Source organism: Pseudorca crassidens, chromosome 12 (assembly GCF_039906515.1).
Source record: "Pseudorca crassidens isolate mPseCra1 chromosome 12, mPseCra1.hap1, whole genome shotgun sequence".
In the NCBI taxonomy this organism is placed as follows: domain Eukaryota; kingdom Metazoa; phylum Chordata; class Mammalia; order Artiodactyla; family Delphinidae; genus Pseudorca; species Pseudorca crassidens.
The window spans coordinates 69675479-69689044 of record NC_090307.1 but is presented as its reverse complement, the minus strand read 5'-3'; the positions used below and the strand labels follow the sequence as shown (position 1 = coordinate 69689044).

General features: G+C 40.9%; 1 protein-coding gene across 4 annotated transcripts in view; it reads left to right on the top strand.

Annotated features, from left to right (window-relative positions):
- The window catches only part of NF2 (NF2, moesin-ezrin-radixin like (MERLIN) tumor suppressor), an 80077-nt gene that overhangs the window by 31304 nt on the left and 35207 nt on the right, over window positions 1–13566 (top strand). For all 4 annotated transcript variants that reach the window (XM_067700310.1, XM_067700311.1, XM_067700312.1 and 1 more), the window contains exons 5-6: window positions 7898–7966; window positions 8810–8892. In XM_067700310.1, coding sequence (XP_067556411.1) covers window positions 7898–7966; window positions 8810–8892 — 152 coding nt within the window. The remainder of the gene's footprint in view (window positions 1–7897; window positions 7967–8809; window positions 8893–13566) is intronic.

Genomic DNA, 13566 nt, shown 5'->3' with positions numbered 1-13566 from the left:
TGTGTCCTTTCAATCAGTATCGCCCTGACAGTGATGAAGCAGTTGTCACTTTCATTAAATCTGAGCACTTCCTGGCCCGGAACTGAGCTTCTCTCTAGCACGCCTTCTCCCCGGCTGAGAGGAGGCCCAGGTTCTCAAAGATACTACCTCTCTCTGAAGGGGTAGCCTTTAGTCTCAAAGGCTACATTTTCTTTGCATAAATTTTGGGCCACAAATTCAAAGGCCACCTGTAGAAAAAAAATAACTTTTCAGGGAACCAGCAGATGTTTGCTTAAACAGATTTCACTGTAGGAAAGCCCTCCTAATTTGGATCCTGCTAATTTAGAGATGAAAGTGATTCACAGACAGCATATGGGGTTCATATGGAGGAGCGTGCTTTAACTGTTTTTCCCGGTGTAAATTGTCAGGAACATACAAATAAAGGTAATCTATGGCTTCAAGTCTGCATTTGGGAAACTAAGGATTATTATAACATGCTTCCAGTTTCTAGGACAGCTGTTAATATTAATAGGGTGCCTCTGATTACAATATTGATCAGATCTGACACGCCTGTAGCGTTTTACAGTTTTACAAAGTGTTATAACCTGAATATTTCTTGCAATACTCAATGGAGTCTCTTCTGTAAGCCAAAGAATTTAAGGCTCAGAAAGGACTAATAATTTGTCTGAAGTCACAGTATTTGATGTTAATTTTTTTTTTTTAATAAATTTATTTATTTTTGGCTGCGTTGGGTCTTAGTTGCTGTGCACGGGCTTTTCTCTAGTTGCAGCGAGCAGGGGCTACTCTTCATTGTGGTGCACGGGCTTTTCATTACGGTGGCTTCTCTTGTTGCAGAGCACAGGCTCTAGGTGCGCAGGCTTCAGTAGTTGTGGCCCGTGGGCTCTAGAGCGCAGGCTCAGTAGTTGTGGTGCACGGGCTTAGTTGCTCTGCGGCATGTGGGATTTTCCCAGACCAGGGCTCAAACCCGTGTCCCCTGCATTGGCAGGCGGATTCTCAACCACTGCGCCACCAGGGAAGCCCGATATAAATCCTTTTTTAAATGGAGTTTGTAGCCCACTTCTTAATGGACAGGATTTGAAGCAGAATGGAGCTGGAGAATGGAGCAGGGGTGAGAACCCTAGTGTCTGGATTGCATAATTTAGCACTTGCTCTTGCCCTCACTGTGAGAGGGGTCTCTGAGTACGACACACTACCTTTCACTAAATTCCAGGTTCATTTATATGGTCACATCAGTACAAACTTTTCAGTAAATCATCCTGGTTCCTTCCATTATATTCCATTTCTTTTCTTCCACAACCTTTCTGAGACAGATAGGAAATGTAAAAGTGTGGTGGGGAAAGTGAATTGAGCTCATTAACACATGGGATGTAATTACTCACAAATGTATTCATTACAGTATTTCAGCTGTTCAACTGATATAGACAGTTCATTCCAAAGCATAAAGAAACAATTACCCTTAAAGCATAAATACAGATATTAATCACATGGTTCAGTTAACAAGAACCATATTTCTTAGTAGGAGTTTAGGTTTTTGTTTTGTTTTTTTTTTTTTTTGCGGTACGCAGGCCTCTCACGGTTGTGGCCTCTCCCGTTGCGGAGCACAGGCTCCGGACGCGCAGGCCCAGCGGCCATGGCTCACAGGCCCAGCCGCTCTGCGGCATGTGGGATCTTCCCGGACTGGGGCACGAACCCACATCCCCTGCATCGGCAGGCGGACTCTCAACCACTGTGCCACCAGGGAAGCCCATTTAGGTTATTTTTGAATCAGAAATATAGGCTGGTTTTTTTGGCCCAGTCATGTGACACACCAAACCATCTTGCAATGTCTTAAGCCACCTGTTGGATTTTATATTGACAATTTGGTGTTTGAAATGTGTTCTTATTAAAAATGACTTTGGGAAAGAATGGTATGTAATTCCCCAATCTTGCAGGGCTGGCCAGCAGATTCCTAGTGTTCAGAGAGAGAAAAGACTGGTGGGAGAGGAGGCTTGTTGTTTCCTAGTGCTCTTTGATGCTAGTTAGGGGCAGAGTGCCAAAAGGCAACTAAGAAGTTGGGTATATGTAAAGTATAGGTAGAGTGGCAAGAGTTGAGGCTGGAGAGGTCTGCTGGGGTTCAGATCATAAAGGGTCTTAACTTTATCCTGTGGGGGATGCAGAGCCAGTGAAGGGTTTATATTTTAGACAGATCCTTTGGTGGCTGTGTGAAGGACAGATTGGAGTAAACCAGTTTGGAAACAGGGAGACCTGTTAGAAGGCTGTGGTGGTCATCTGGCTGAGACTGTGGGGTTCCCAACTTGGGCAGTGGTCAGTTGGATGGGAGGAGACTAACTTTAAAATAATCCAGGGGAAAAAATACCCAGGAGGTAAAAGTTGATATAAATGGTACTATCCTCTGCATATTCCCCTTTCTGGGGGGCTTATCCTTTTGCAAATGGGTATTTTCTCTCACTCAATGTCAATTTTGATATGTATTGTGTTGTACTTGTCGATGTAGCTCATTGATTCTAACTGCTGTATGGTAGCCATTGATGAATAAGCCTAATTTATTTTTCTATCCTCCTGAGGAGGAGGTAGGTTTAGTTTCTGCTGTTTCCCTATTATAAGCAGTGCTTTACTGAGAACTCTTTTATATGCTTCCTTGTGTACCTGTGCAAAAGCTTTTTCCCCTTAAGGTAGATTTCTAGAAGTAGAATTGCAGATATATCCCTGAATATAAAGAACTCTAAGGTTTCTAAGAAAAAAGCAGAAAAATGGGAGCAAAGGATACAAATAACAAGCAATTTATAGAGTATGAGAAAAATCTGCAACTACAAAAAGATGCTCAATCTTATTAGTAATCAAGAAAAAGAAGAATTAAAGCAACAATAAGGAAACATTTCAAACCCATGAGATTGACAAGGATTAATATAGGATGGATAAAGAACAAGGTCCTACTGTATAGCACAGGGAACTACATTCAATATCCTATGACAAACCATCATGGAAAAGAATATGAAAAAGAATATACATATATGTATAACTGAGTCACTTTGCTGTACAGAGAAAATTGACACAACATTGTAAATCAACCTCAATTGAAAAAAAAAAAAAAAGTAAAATAAATAAATAAATTGAATAGAAGCTCTGAGCTCATTTCCATGCAGGAATAGACTGAATTGGCATAAGCTCTGTGGGGTGATGGGTATGGTAGGGGCCTGTCAGTGAGGAGACACCCCCTCCCCGAGTCCCCGAAATTCCACTCCTAGGCCGCCACTCTAGAGGAAATCCTGCATAGCGCACCCTTTTCACTTAAAACTGTCAGAAGAGAGTTCTTAAAGTACTCAGTTTTTTAAACTATTGAACTGTATTTCATAGAACAGAGGGGCTGTGGTTTATTTAAATATCTTTTTTTGTTGTTTTGTTTTTGTTTTCTTTTTTTAAATTGAAGTATGGTTAATTTACAATGTTGTGTTGGTTTCAAGTGTCCAGCAAAGTGATTCAGTTATACATGTATGTATATATTCTTTTTCAGATTCTTTTCCGTTATAGGTTATTATAAGATATTGAGTATAGTTCCCTGTGCTATACAGTAGTTCCTTGTTGTTTATTTAAATATATCTTTATTGGTAGATACTTAGGCTTGTTTTTCTTTCTATTACTTGTCTATTTAAATGGGTGTAGTGAACATCCTTGAGTACGCCTGTTGGGGCACATACGAACAACATTTGTCTATGATAAATATCAAGAAGTGGCATAAATGGGTTGAAGGATAGGAACATTTAAAGTTTAGATAATGCTAAGTGAAAGAAGCAGACAGGAAAGGCCACATATTGTATGATTCCATTTGTATGAAATGTCCAGATGAGGCAAATTCATGGAGACAGAAGGTAGGTTGAGTGGTTGTCAGGGGACAGGAGGAGGAAATTAGGACTTACTGCTAATGGGTAAGGGATTTCTTTTTGAGGTGATGGAAATATTCTGGAATTAGACAGTGGTGATGGTTGTACAACATTTTGAAAGTACTAAAAACCACTGAATTATATGCTTAAAATTGTGAATTTTATTATGTAAATTTTATCTAAAAAAATTTAAACAGTTATGACCAAATTGCTCTCCAAAAGTTCCTAATTTAACTTCTACCAATAGTGGTGAGAATATCTGTTTTTCCATATCCTCATCAACAGTGGTTGCTATCAGCCTTTTAAATTTTTGCTAATTTGACAAAAAAGTAGATTTTTTTAAAGTTTTCATTTCCTTGATTACCACTGGGGCATCATTTTCATAGACTTATTGGCCATTTGTATTTCTTTCCTCTGTGAATCAAGTGTTTATGACTTGCCTGTTTTTTCCACTTTATTGTTTGTCTTTTTCTAATTCAGTTATAGGACCTATATATTATGGATATTAATCTTTTATCTTTTTTTACATGTCAGTCCTTTTCGTGTTTTGAGTGACTTTTGGAATGACTTCACCAACTTAATATACACATGTTCTTCTATATTTTATTCTGGTATTTTTATGGATTTTCATTTATAGGTTTAAGTCTTTAATCCATCTGGAATTTAGTGACTGGTGTGCGGTTGGGATCTAACTGTTTATTCTATATATGTATTGATTAGACCTTTATGTTTCATGAAATCCTATTCAGAGCATTTGGTCTAATTTTTCGTACATATAAGCAGAGGAAAGTATTTGTCTCTGTTTAAGAAGTGACTCTGAGAGTCCTTTAAAAGGTGAACTCCCTTCTTGAATTTAAATTCAATTGGTTTATATCAGGGGTGGATCCAGGTTTTGTGGGCCCTGAAGCTTATATAATTTAGGGTGTTCTTTTAATGCAAGAACACCAAATTATTAATATAAAATTAGGTACAGGCCCATGCAGGTGCAGAGACCTGAAACCCAAGCCTCATTAGCTTCCCAGCAAATTCACTCCTGCTTATGTTATTGGGATGCCTCTGTACATAAAATGAGGAGGAACAGCCATCTCCATCCATGGAGTGGTCTGAATTTCTTTTATATTCACCAGCCACCACAACTTGAGGATTTTCTTCTTCTTTTGTTTTTTAAAAAGACATTTAAGGGCTTCCCTGGTGGCACAGTGGTTGAGAGTCCGCCTGCCGATGCAGGGGGACACGGGTTCGTGCCCCGGTCCGGGAAGATCCCACATGCCGCGGAGCGGCTGGGCCCGTGAGCTGTGGCCGCTGAGCCTGCGCGTCCAGAGCCTGTGCTCCGCAGCGGGAGAGGCCACAACAGTGAGAGGCCCGCGTACCGCAAAAAAAAAAAAAAAAAAAGACATTTAAGAGCAGGCACATACCTCAAGGTGGCTTTAATGTTATAAGTGGAATTAGTCCAGTGGAGAAGTTCCTTCAGCAGTGTCTTTGCCACCTCCCCAGTGCTCAGATGTAGCATTTGATCAGTGGAGTAGCTGGGAGCTCAGTATGACAATGTGGATCATTAATCTTGCAAGCCTTTGGAGCCTGAATTTACAGCTTTCATTTTGCATATCTGCTTGCAAAAGCACTAGAGTTTGGTCAGCACTGTTGAGAGGTTTGCAAGTACAACTCACAGGGCTTTCTTTATCATCCTCCCCCTTTAAGAATCTGACAGGCAAAGAGTAACCAGTATCATCATAAATAACGTAGCTGATGACAGTGATACCTGACTCATTATGAGCTGGGCACCATGCAAAATGCTTACCTGACTGTCTTCATCCTCGTCACCCCCCAGGAGGCAGGCACTGTTCTGACCCTTGCTTTCCAGATGGGGAAGCTGAGGTTTAGAGAGAGGGTGCCTGACTCGGGGCCTCAGGGGATGCTCCAGAGCCCGCCCGCCCCCCGCCCCCCCCCCCCCCCCCCCCCCCGCTTCAAAATCCTCCAAGACAAATGCTCTCGTTTGACAAATTAGGAAACAGACTTGGAGAGTTGACATGACCTGAGTTTTTAATCTTTTGACATCAGGTTGTATTGAATGCTGTGTGTTAATCATAGTTTTAAAATTTTTATGGGTCGGGACTTCCCTGGTGGTCCAGTGGTTAAGACTCCACGATCCCAATGCAGGGGGCAAGGGTTTGATCCCTGGTTAGGGAACTAAGATCCTGCATGCCTTATGGTGCAGCCAAAAAAATTAAAAAAAAAAAAAATTTCTGGGTATTTCATTTAATCCCCACAAGAATCCTATAAGATAAATACTGTTGTTATTCCCATTTTACATATGAGAAAACAGACACAAAATTTCTAAGGTCACAGCTAATAAGTGAAGGAGCTGGAATTGAACTTTAAGCAGCCTGCCTCCCATACCCCCTCCCCCCCAATTTCAGGCTCTTACCTGTACTCTCCGCAGAGAGTACTGTTAAAGCTCATACAGTTCCTGACTTATTACACCCCCCTGGCCTTTCAGAGATCCAGAGAAACCAGTTTCCTTCATTTTTTTTTTTTTTTAAATTTTTTTGGCCACACCGAACAGCATGCGGGAGCTTAGTTCCCCAACCAGGAATCAAACCCATGCCCCCTGCATTGAAAGCGTGTTGTCTTAACCACTGGACCACCAGGGAAGTCCCTCCTTCCAGTTTTTTAAATGAAGAAATGCATAGACAGGGTTAAGTATTTAAGTTTGACCAGTTAATTTTTTAAACTGAAAAAGCAATGCACTACAATTCTGTTATTTGCAAGGTAATTATGAGGTTCATAAGAGATATTAATCCTCGGGGCTTTTATAGAAGGGTAGTATGGGAAAAAGTCATGATTTACAGTTGATGATGAACATCTCTTCAGTCTCATGAGTGTCTGTTGGAAAACTCACCAGAAATCTAATTTAAGGTTCTTTGGGAATGAGGGTAGGCCATGTCCTCACCTAATTTGGTGGGATGTAGAGCCAACAGCCTTGTGCCAGACCTTTCTTTTGTTTTTCCAATGTTGGTGGCAAAAAGGATAAATGTTTATAGAAGATAATACTAAAATACTGAGCTTTGCTGTTTTGGGTCAAAAGAAAAGCCACTGAATGCTGATTGACAAGAGATAGGCTTTGATCGTCTATATATTTTATGGTTAGTTTCTTTTAAAAAATTCCTTCAATTCTGATTATTTCCTGATCAGACTCACTTTCTAGGAAAGGGGTATTTGTTTGTTTGTTTGTTTTTTTATAAATTTATCCATTCTATTTATTTTTGGCTGTGTTGGGTCTTCATTGCTGCACGCAGGCCCTCCCTAGTTGCAGCGAGGTGCGCAGTTTCTCATTGTGGTGACCTTCCCGCTGCAGAGCAGGGAGGGGTATTTGTTTTGAAATCAGAAAATAAACTTCAAGTTATTGTCCCTGGTGAGTACATTAAAATGCAGGCCCCAGAGTGATTTGCTCTGCAGCTTCAGGAAAATCTGTTAACATTTTACTCATTTCTTTGTCTGTACGATAGAAATGACAGTGTTGACATCAGATTTTTCCAAAGCATTTTTCAGAGCCTTGATTGAAAGGTATTAAAAATATTGCTGGCATTATCCCCAGCTCCCACCTATCAGTTGGCTCCAATTACCAGCCACTTAGAAGCATTTATAGGTAAGACTCTTATCACTGGTTGCTAATCACAACTTACACAGTTATGTTTTGTTATCTCCTTTCAAAAGCTGTTTTGGTAGTGACGGCTTCCTTCAGGAGTTAGAAAACTTGGCCACATTTCTCTACAAATGTCACATTCTTATTAGCATGTCACCCATCCATCCCTTATGGGATTATGCGACTCTGTTCACAGATATAATCAGTTTTGTATTTTCATCCAAGGATAACAAATTAGCAAGGTTGCAATCTTGACTTGTCATCAGAATTAAATTGCTCCCTGGAGCTGGGAGGGACAGAGGCTGAGTCGACCTGTTCAGAAACGCAGTTGTCTTTAGAATCTCAATCCCACGCTCTCCTTTTCCTCTCCTTCCAGTATGGTGACTACGACCCCTCTGTTCACAAGCGGGGATTTTTGGCCCAAGAGGAATTGCTTCCAAAAAGGGTAAGAAGTCAAATTCCCTGTTTGGGAAGACATAACCAAAGGACCGGAAGGAATATTGGACGTAGGTGGCAAGAACATTTTTATAAATGTTTTGTAATCAATCTCGAATAATGATCTCTGTTAAGAACATTAAAAAGCAAAGGTTCGTGGGATTCATTTGGGGTTGCCAGGACAGGCATGGCCTGCGGATGGTCCTTTCTTTAAAGGTGGGGGAGCTCAGTGATTCCTAGGGAGGGGCGTGGAGCAGCCTGAGTTCAGCCTGGGGAAATGAGCTGTTTGCAGCTGCGCAGGCGGGGTGGATAGGGATGAGTGGGGGGGGGGGGGGCATTGTAGCTTTTAATCCTTGGTGGTGTTCGTCTTGTTCATTAGCCTCAGAAGCAGTCCTTCCCTCCCTTTTGCTGCTTCTGATTTTATAGCTCCGCTCCCCTGTCATGTGTGATAAAGGTCTGCTCCTCACCTTCCCCTGACTTTACCTGCTCCTCTGATGATTTCTGCAGAGGCAAAGGCAGCAGCACGTACAGCCTGGCCCGCGGCTGGCCCGAAATTAGTGAGCTCTGCTCCTGAGCAAGGTCCTCCCCCTGGGCTCTATGGCCCAGGAAAGAGGGGTGCTGCCAGGCGAGGGGAGCCCCGCGGCCTGAGAAATGGTGCAGCTTTCCGAGTTGTGACTCAGGTTGAACGGTGCTTATTTACACGCCCACCTCTGCATGTGACTGGCTCCCTGTATGTGGCTTTTTAAAAATAGCTTTGCTGTTTTGTAAAAATGATGCATAATTATAAAAACACCAAACAATACCAGAACTTTCTTTGTGTGTGGGTTTTTTATTTTGCTCTCTTTTTTGCTAGGTAATAAATCTGTATCAAATGACTCCAGAAATGTGGGAGGAAAGAATCACAGCCTGGTACGCAGAGCACCGAGGCCGAGCCAGGTGAGGCTGCTTCATCACTGATTTATATTACCTTATGGGCCTTTTTTTCTTTCTTAAGGAACTACAAAACTGGGATGTGTTTGTTGAACAAAATGCAGTACCGAAGTATACAGAAGAAAAAGGGAGAGCTGGCAGCAGTGCTGGTCTTCGGTATTGTGTGTGTCCTTCTTCTGGTGCGTGGGGGCGTGGGTACTTACTGCCTGTCAGGATGTACAGACCTACTGCATTCAGTGCTAATTTATGTTCATTTTAAGAATTCTACTGAGTCCCTCCCATCAGGAAGCGTGCACAAACCTCTTAGATAGCCTCATCCACCAGAGGGCAGACAGCAGAAGCATGAAGAACTACAATTCTGCAGCCTGTGGAAGGAAAACCACATTCACAGAAAGATAGACAAAATGAAAAGGCAGAGGACTATGTACCAGATGAAGGAAAAACATAAAACCCCAGAAAAACAACTAAATGAAGTGGAGATAGGCAACTTTCCAGAAAAAGAATTCACAATAATTATAGTGAAGATGATCCAGGACCTCAGAAAAAGAATGGAGGCAAAGATCAAGAAGATGCAAGAAATGTTTAACAAAGACCTAGAAGAATTAAAGAACAAACACCTAGATGAATTAAAGGACAAACAAAGAGAGATGAAGAATACAATAACTGAAATGAAAAATATACTAGAAGGAATCAATAGCAGAATAACTGAGGCAGAAGAATGGATAAGTGACCTGGAAGACAGAATGGTGGAATTCACTGCCGTGGAACAGAATAAAGAAAAAAGAATGAAAAAAAATGAAGACAAGGCTTCCCTGGTGGTGCAGTGGTTAAGAATCCACCTGCCAATGCAGGCAGGGGACATGGGTTCGAGCCCTGGTCTGGGAAGATCCCACATGCCGCAGAGCAACTAAGCCCATGCACCACAGCTACTGAGCCTGTGCTCTAGAGCCCATGAGCCACAACTACTGAAGGCCGTGCTCTGCAACAAGAGAAGCCATAGCAATGAGAAGCCCGCGCACCGCAACGAAGAGTAGCCCCCGCTCACTGCAACTAGAGAAAGCCCATGTGCAGCAACAAAGACCCAATGCAGCCAAAAGCAAATAAATAAAATAAATAGAAAGAAAGAAATGAAGACAGCCTAAGAGACCTCTGGGACAATATTAAACGCAACAACATTCGCATTATAGGGATCCCAGAAGGAGAAGAGAGAGCAAAAGGACCCGAGAAAATATTTGAAGAGATTATAGTTGAAAACTTCCCTAATATGGGAAAGGAAATAGCCACTCAAGTTGAGGAAGCGCAGAGTCCCGGGCAGGATAAACCCAAGGAGAAACATGCCAAGACACATAGTAATCAAATTGTCAAAAATTAAAGACAAAATTATTGAAAGCAACAAGGGAAAAATGACAAATAACATACAAGGGAACTCCCATAAGGTTAACAGCTGATTTCTCAGCAGAAACTCTACAAGCCAGAAGGGAGTAGCACAATATATTTAAAATGATGAAAGGGAAGAACCTACAACCAAGATTACTCTACCCGGCAAGGATCTCGTTCAGATTTGACGGAGAAATCAAAAGCTTTACAGACAAGCAAAAGCTAAGAGAATTCAGTACCACCAAACCAGCTCTACGACAAATGCTAAAGGAACTTCTCTAAGTGGGAAACACAAGAGAAGAAAAGGACCTACAAAAACAAACCCATAACAATTAAGAAAATGGTAATAGGGACATACATATCGATAATTACCTTAAATGTGACTGGATTAAATGCTCCAACCTAAAGACACAGGCTTGCTGAATGGATACAAAAACAAGACCTATATATATACTGTCTACAAGAGGCCCACTTCAGACCTAGGGACACATACAGACTGAAAGGGAGGGGATGGGAAAGGATATTCCATGCAAATGGAAATCAAAAGAAAGCTGGAGTAGCAATACTCATATCAGATAAAATAGACTTTAAAATAAAGAATGTTACAAGAGACAAGGAAGGACATAATGATCAAGGGATCGATCCAAGAAGAAGATATAACAATTACAAATATATATGCACCCAACATAGGAGTACCTCAATACATAAGGTAACTACTAACGGCTATAAAAGAGGAAATCGACAGTAACACAATAATAGTGGGGGACTTTAACACCTCACTTACACCAATGGACAGATCATCCAGACAGAAAAGTAATAAGGAAACACAAGCTTTAAATGAGATAAGTAATAAGGAAACACAAGCTTTAAATGACACAATAGACCAGATAGATTTAATTGATATTTATAGGACATTCCATCCAAAAACAGCAGATTACACTTTCTTCTCAAGTGCGCTTGGAACATTCTCCAGGATAGATCACATCTTGGGTCACAAATCAAGCCTTGGTAAATTTAAGAAAATTGAAATCATATCGAGCATCTTTTCTGACCAGCGCTATGAGATTGCAGGATACAAAATTAATGCACAGAAATCTCTTGCATTCCTATACACTAATGATGAAAAATCTGAAAGAGAAATTAGGAAACACTCCCATTTACCATTGCAACAAAAAGAATAAAATATCTAGGAATAAACCTACCTAGAGAGACAAAAGACCTCTATGCAGAAAACTATAAGACACTGGTGAAAGCAATTAAAGATGATACAAACAGATGGAGAGATATACCATGTTCTTGGACTGGAAGAATCAATACTGTGAAAATGACTATACTACCCAAAGCAATCTACAGTTTCAATTCAATCCCTATGAAATTACCACTGGCATTTTTTACAGAACTAGAACAAAAAATCTTAAAATTTGTATGGAGACACAAAATACCCTGAATAGCCAAAGCAGTCTTGAGGGAAAAAAAATGGAGTTGGAGGAATGAGACTCCCTGACTTCAGACTGTACTACAAAGGTACAGTAATCAAGACAATATGGTACTGGCACAAAAACATAAATATAGATCAATGGAACAGGATAGAAAGCCCAGAGATAAACCCACGCACCTATGGTCAACTAATCTATGACAAAGGAGGCAAGGATATACAATGGGGAAAAGACAGTTTCTTCAATAAGTGGTGCTGGGAAAACTGGACAGCTACATGTAAAAGAATGAAATTAGAACACTCCCTAACACCATACACAAAAATAAACTCAAAATGGATTAGAGACCTAAATGTAAGACCGGACACCGTAAAACTCTTAGAGGAAAACATAGGAAGAACACTCTTTGACATCAAGATATTTTTGATCCGCCTCCTAGAGTAATGGAAATAAAAACAAAAATAAACAAATGGGACCTAATGAAACTTAAAAGCTTTTGCCAAGAAAAGGAAACTACAAACAAGACAAAAAGACAACCCTCAGAATGGGAGAAAGTATTTGCAAACGAATCAACGGACAAAGGATTAATCTCAAATATATAAACAGCTCATGCAGCTCAATATTAAAAAAAAAAAAACAACCCAATCAAAAAAGGGGCAGAAGGCCTAAATAGACATTTCTCCAAAGAAAACATACAGATAGCCAAGAGGCACATGAAAAGCTGCTCAACATCACTAATTATTAGAGAAATGCAAATCAAAACTACAATGAGGTATCACCTCACACCAGTTAGAATGGGCATCATCAGAAAATCTATAAACAACAAATGCTGGAGAGGGTGTGGAGGAAAGGGAACCCTCTTGCACTGCTGGTGGGAATGTAAATTGATACAGCCACTATGGAGAACAGTATGGAGGTTCCTTAAAAAACTAAAAATAGAATTACCGTATGACCCAGCAATCCCACTACTGGGCATATACCCAGACAAAACCATCATTCAAAAAGACACATGCAGGGACTTCCCTGGTGGCTCAGTGGTTAAGAATCTGCCTGCCCATGCAGGGGACATGGGTTCAATCCCTGGTCCAGGAAGAGCCCACATGCCGCAGAGCAACTAAGCCCGTGCGCCACAACTACTGAGCCCACGTGCCACAACTACTGAAGCCTGTGCGCCTAGAGCCCATGCCCCGCAACAAGAGAAGCCACCCTAATGAGAAGCCTGTGCACTGCAACGAAGAGTAGCCTCCGCTCACTGCAACTAGAGAAAGCCCGCATGCAGCAAGGAGGACCCAACGCAGCCAAAAAATAAAATAAATAAATATTTTTTTTAAAAAAAGACACATGCACCCCAGTGTTCATTGCAGCACTATTTACAATAGCCAGGTCATGGAAGCAACCTAAATGCCCATCAACAGATGAATGGATAAAGAAGATGTGGTACATATATACAATGGAATACTCAGTCATAAAAAGGAACGAAATTGGGTCATTTGTAGAGACCTGGATGGATCTAGAGACTGTCATACAGAGTGAAGTAAGTCAGAAAGAGAAAAACAATTATCATATATTAACGCATATATGTGGAACCTAGAAGAATGGTACAGATGAACCAGTTTGCAGGGCAGAAACAGAGACACAGATGTAGAGAAAAAATGTATGGACACCAAGGGGGGAAAGTGGTGGGGGCATGGTGGTGGGATGAATTGGGAGATTGGGATTGACATACATTCACTAATATGTATAAAATAACTAATAAGAATGTGCTGTATAAAAAAATAAAATTCAAAAAAAAAGTTCTATTATATGCATATCCCATAGCTTTTGCATCCATTCCTCTATTGATGGTATTTGGAGTAGCTATAGGTCTTTC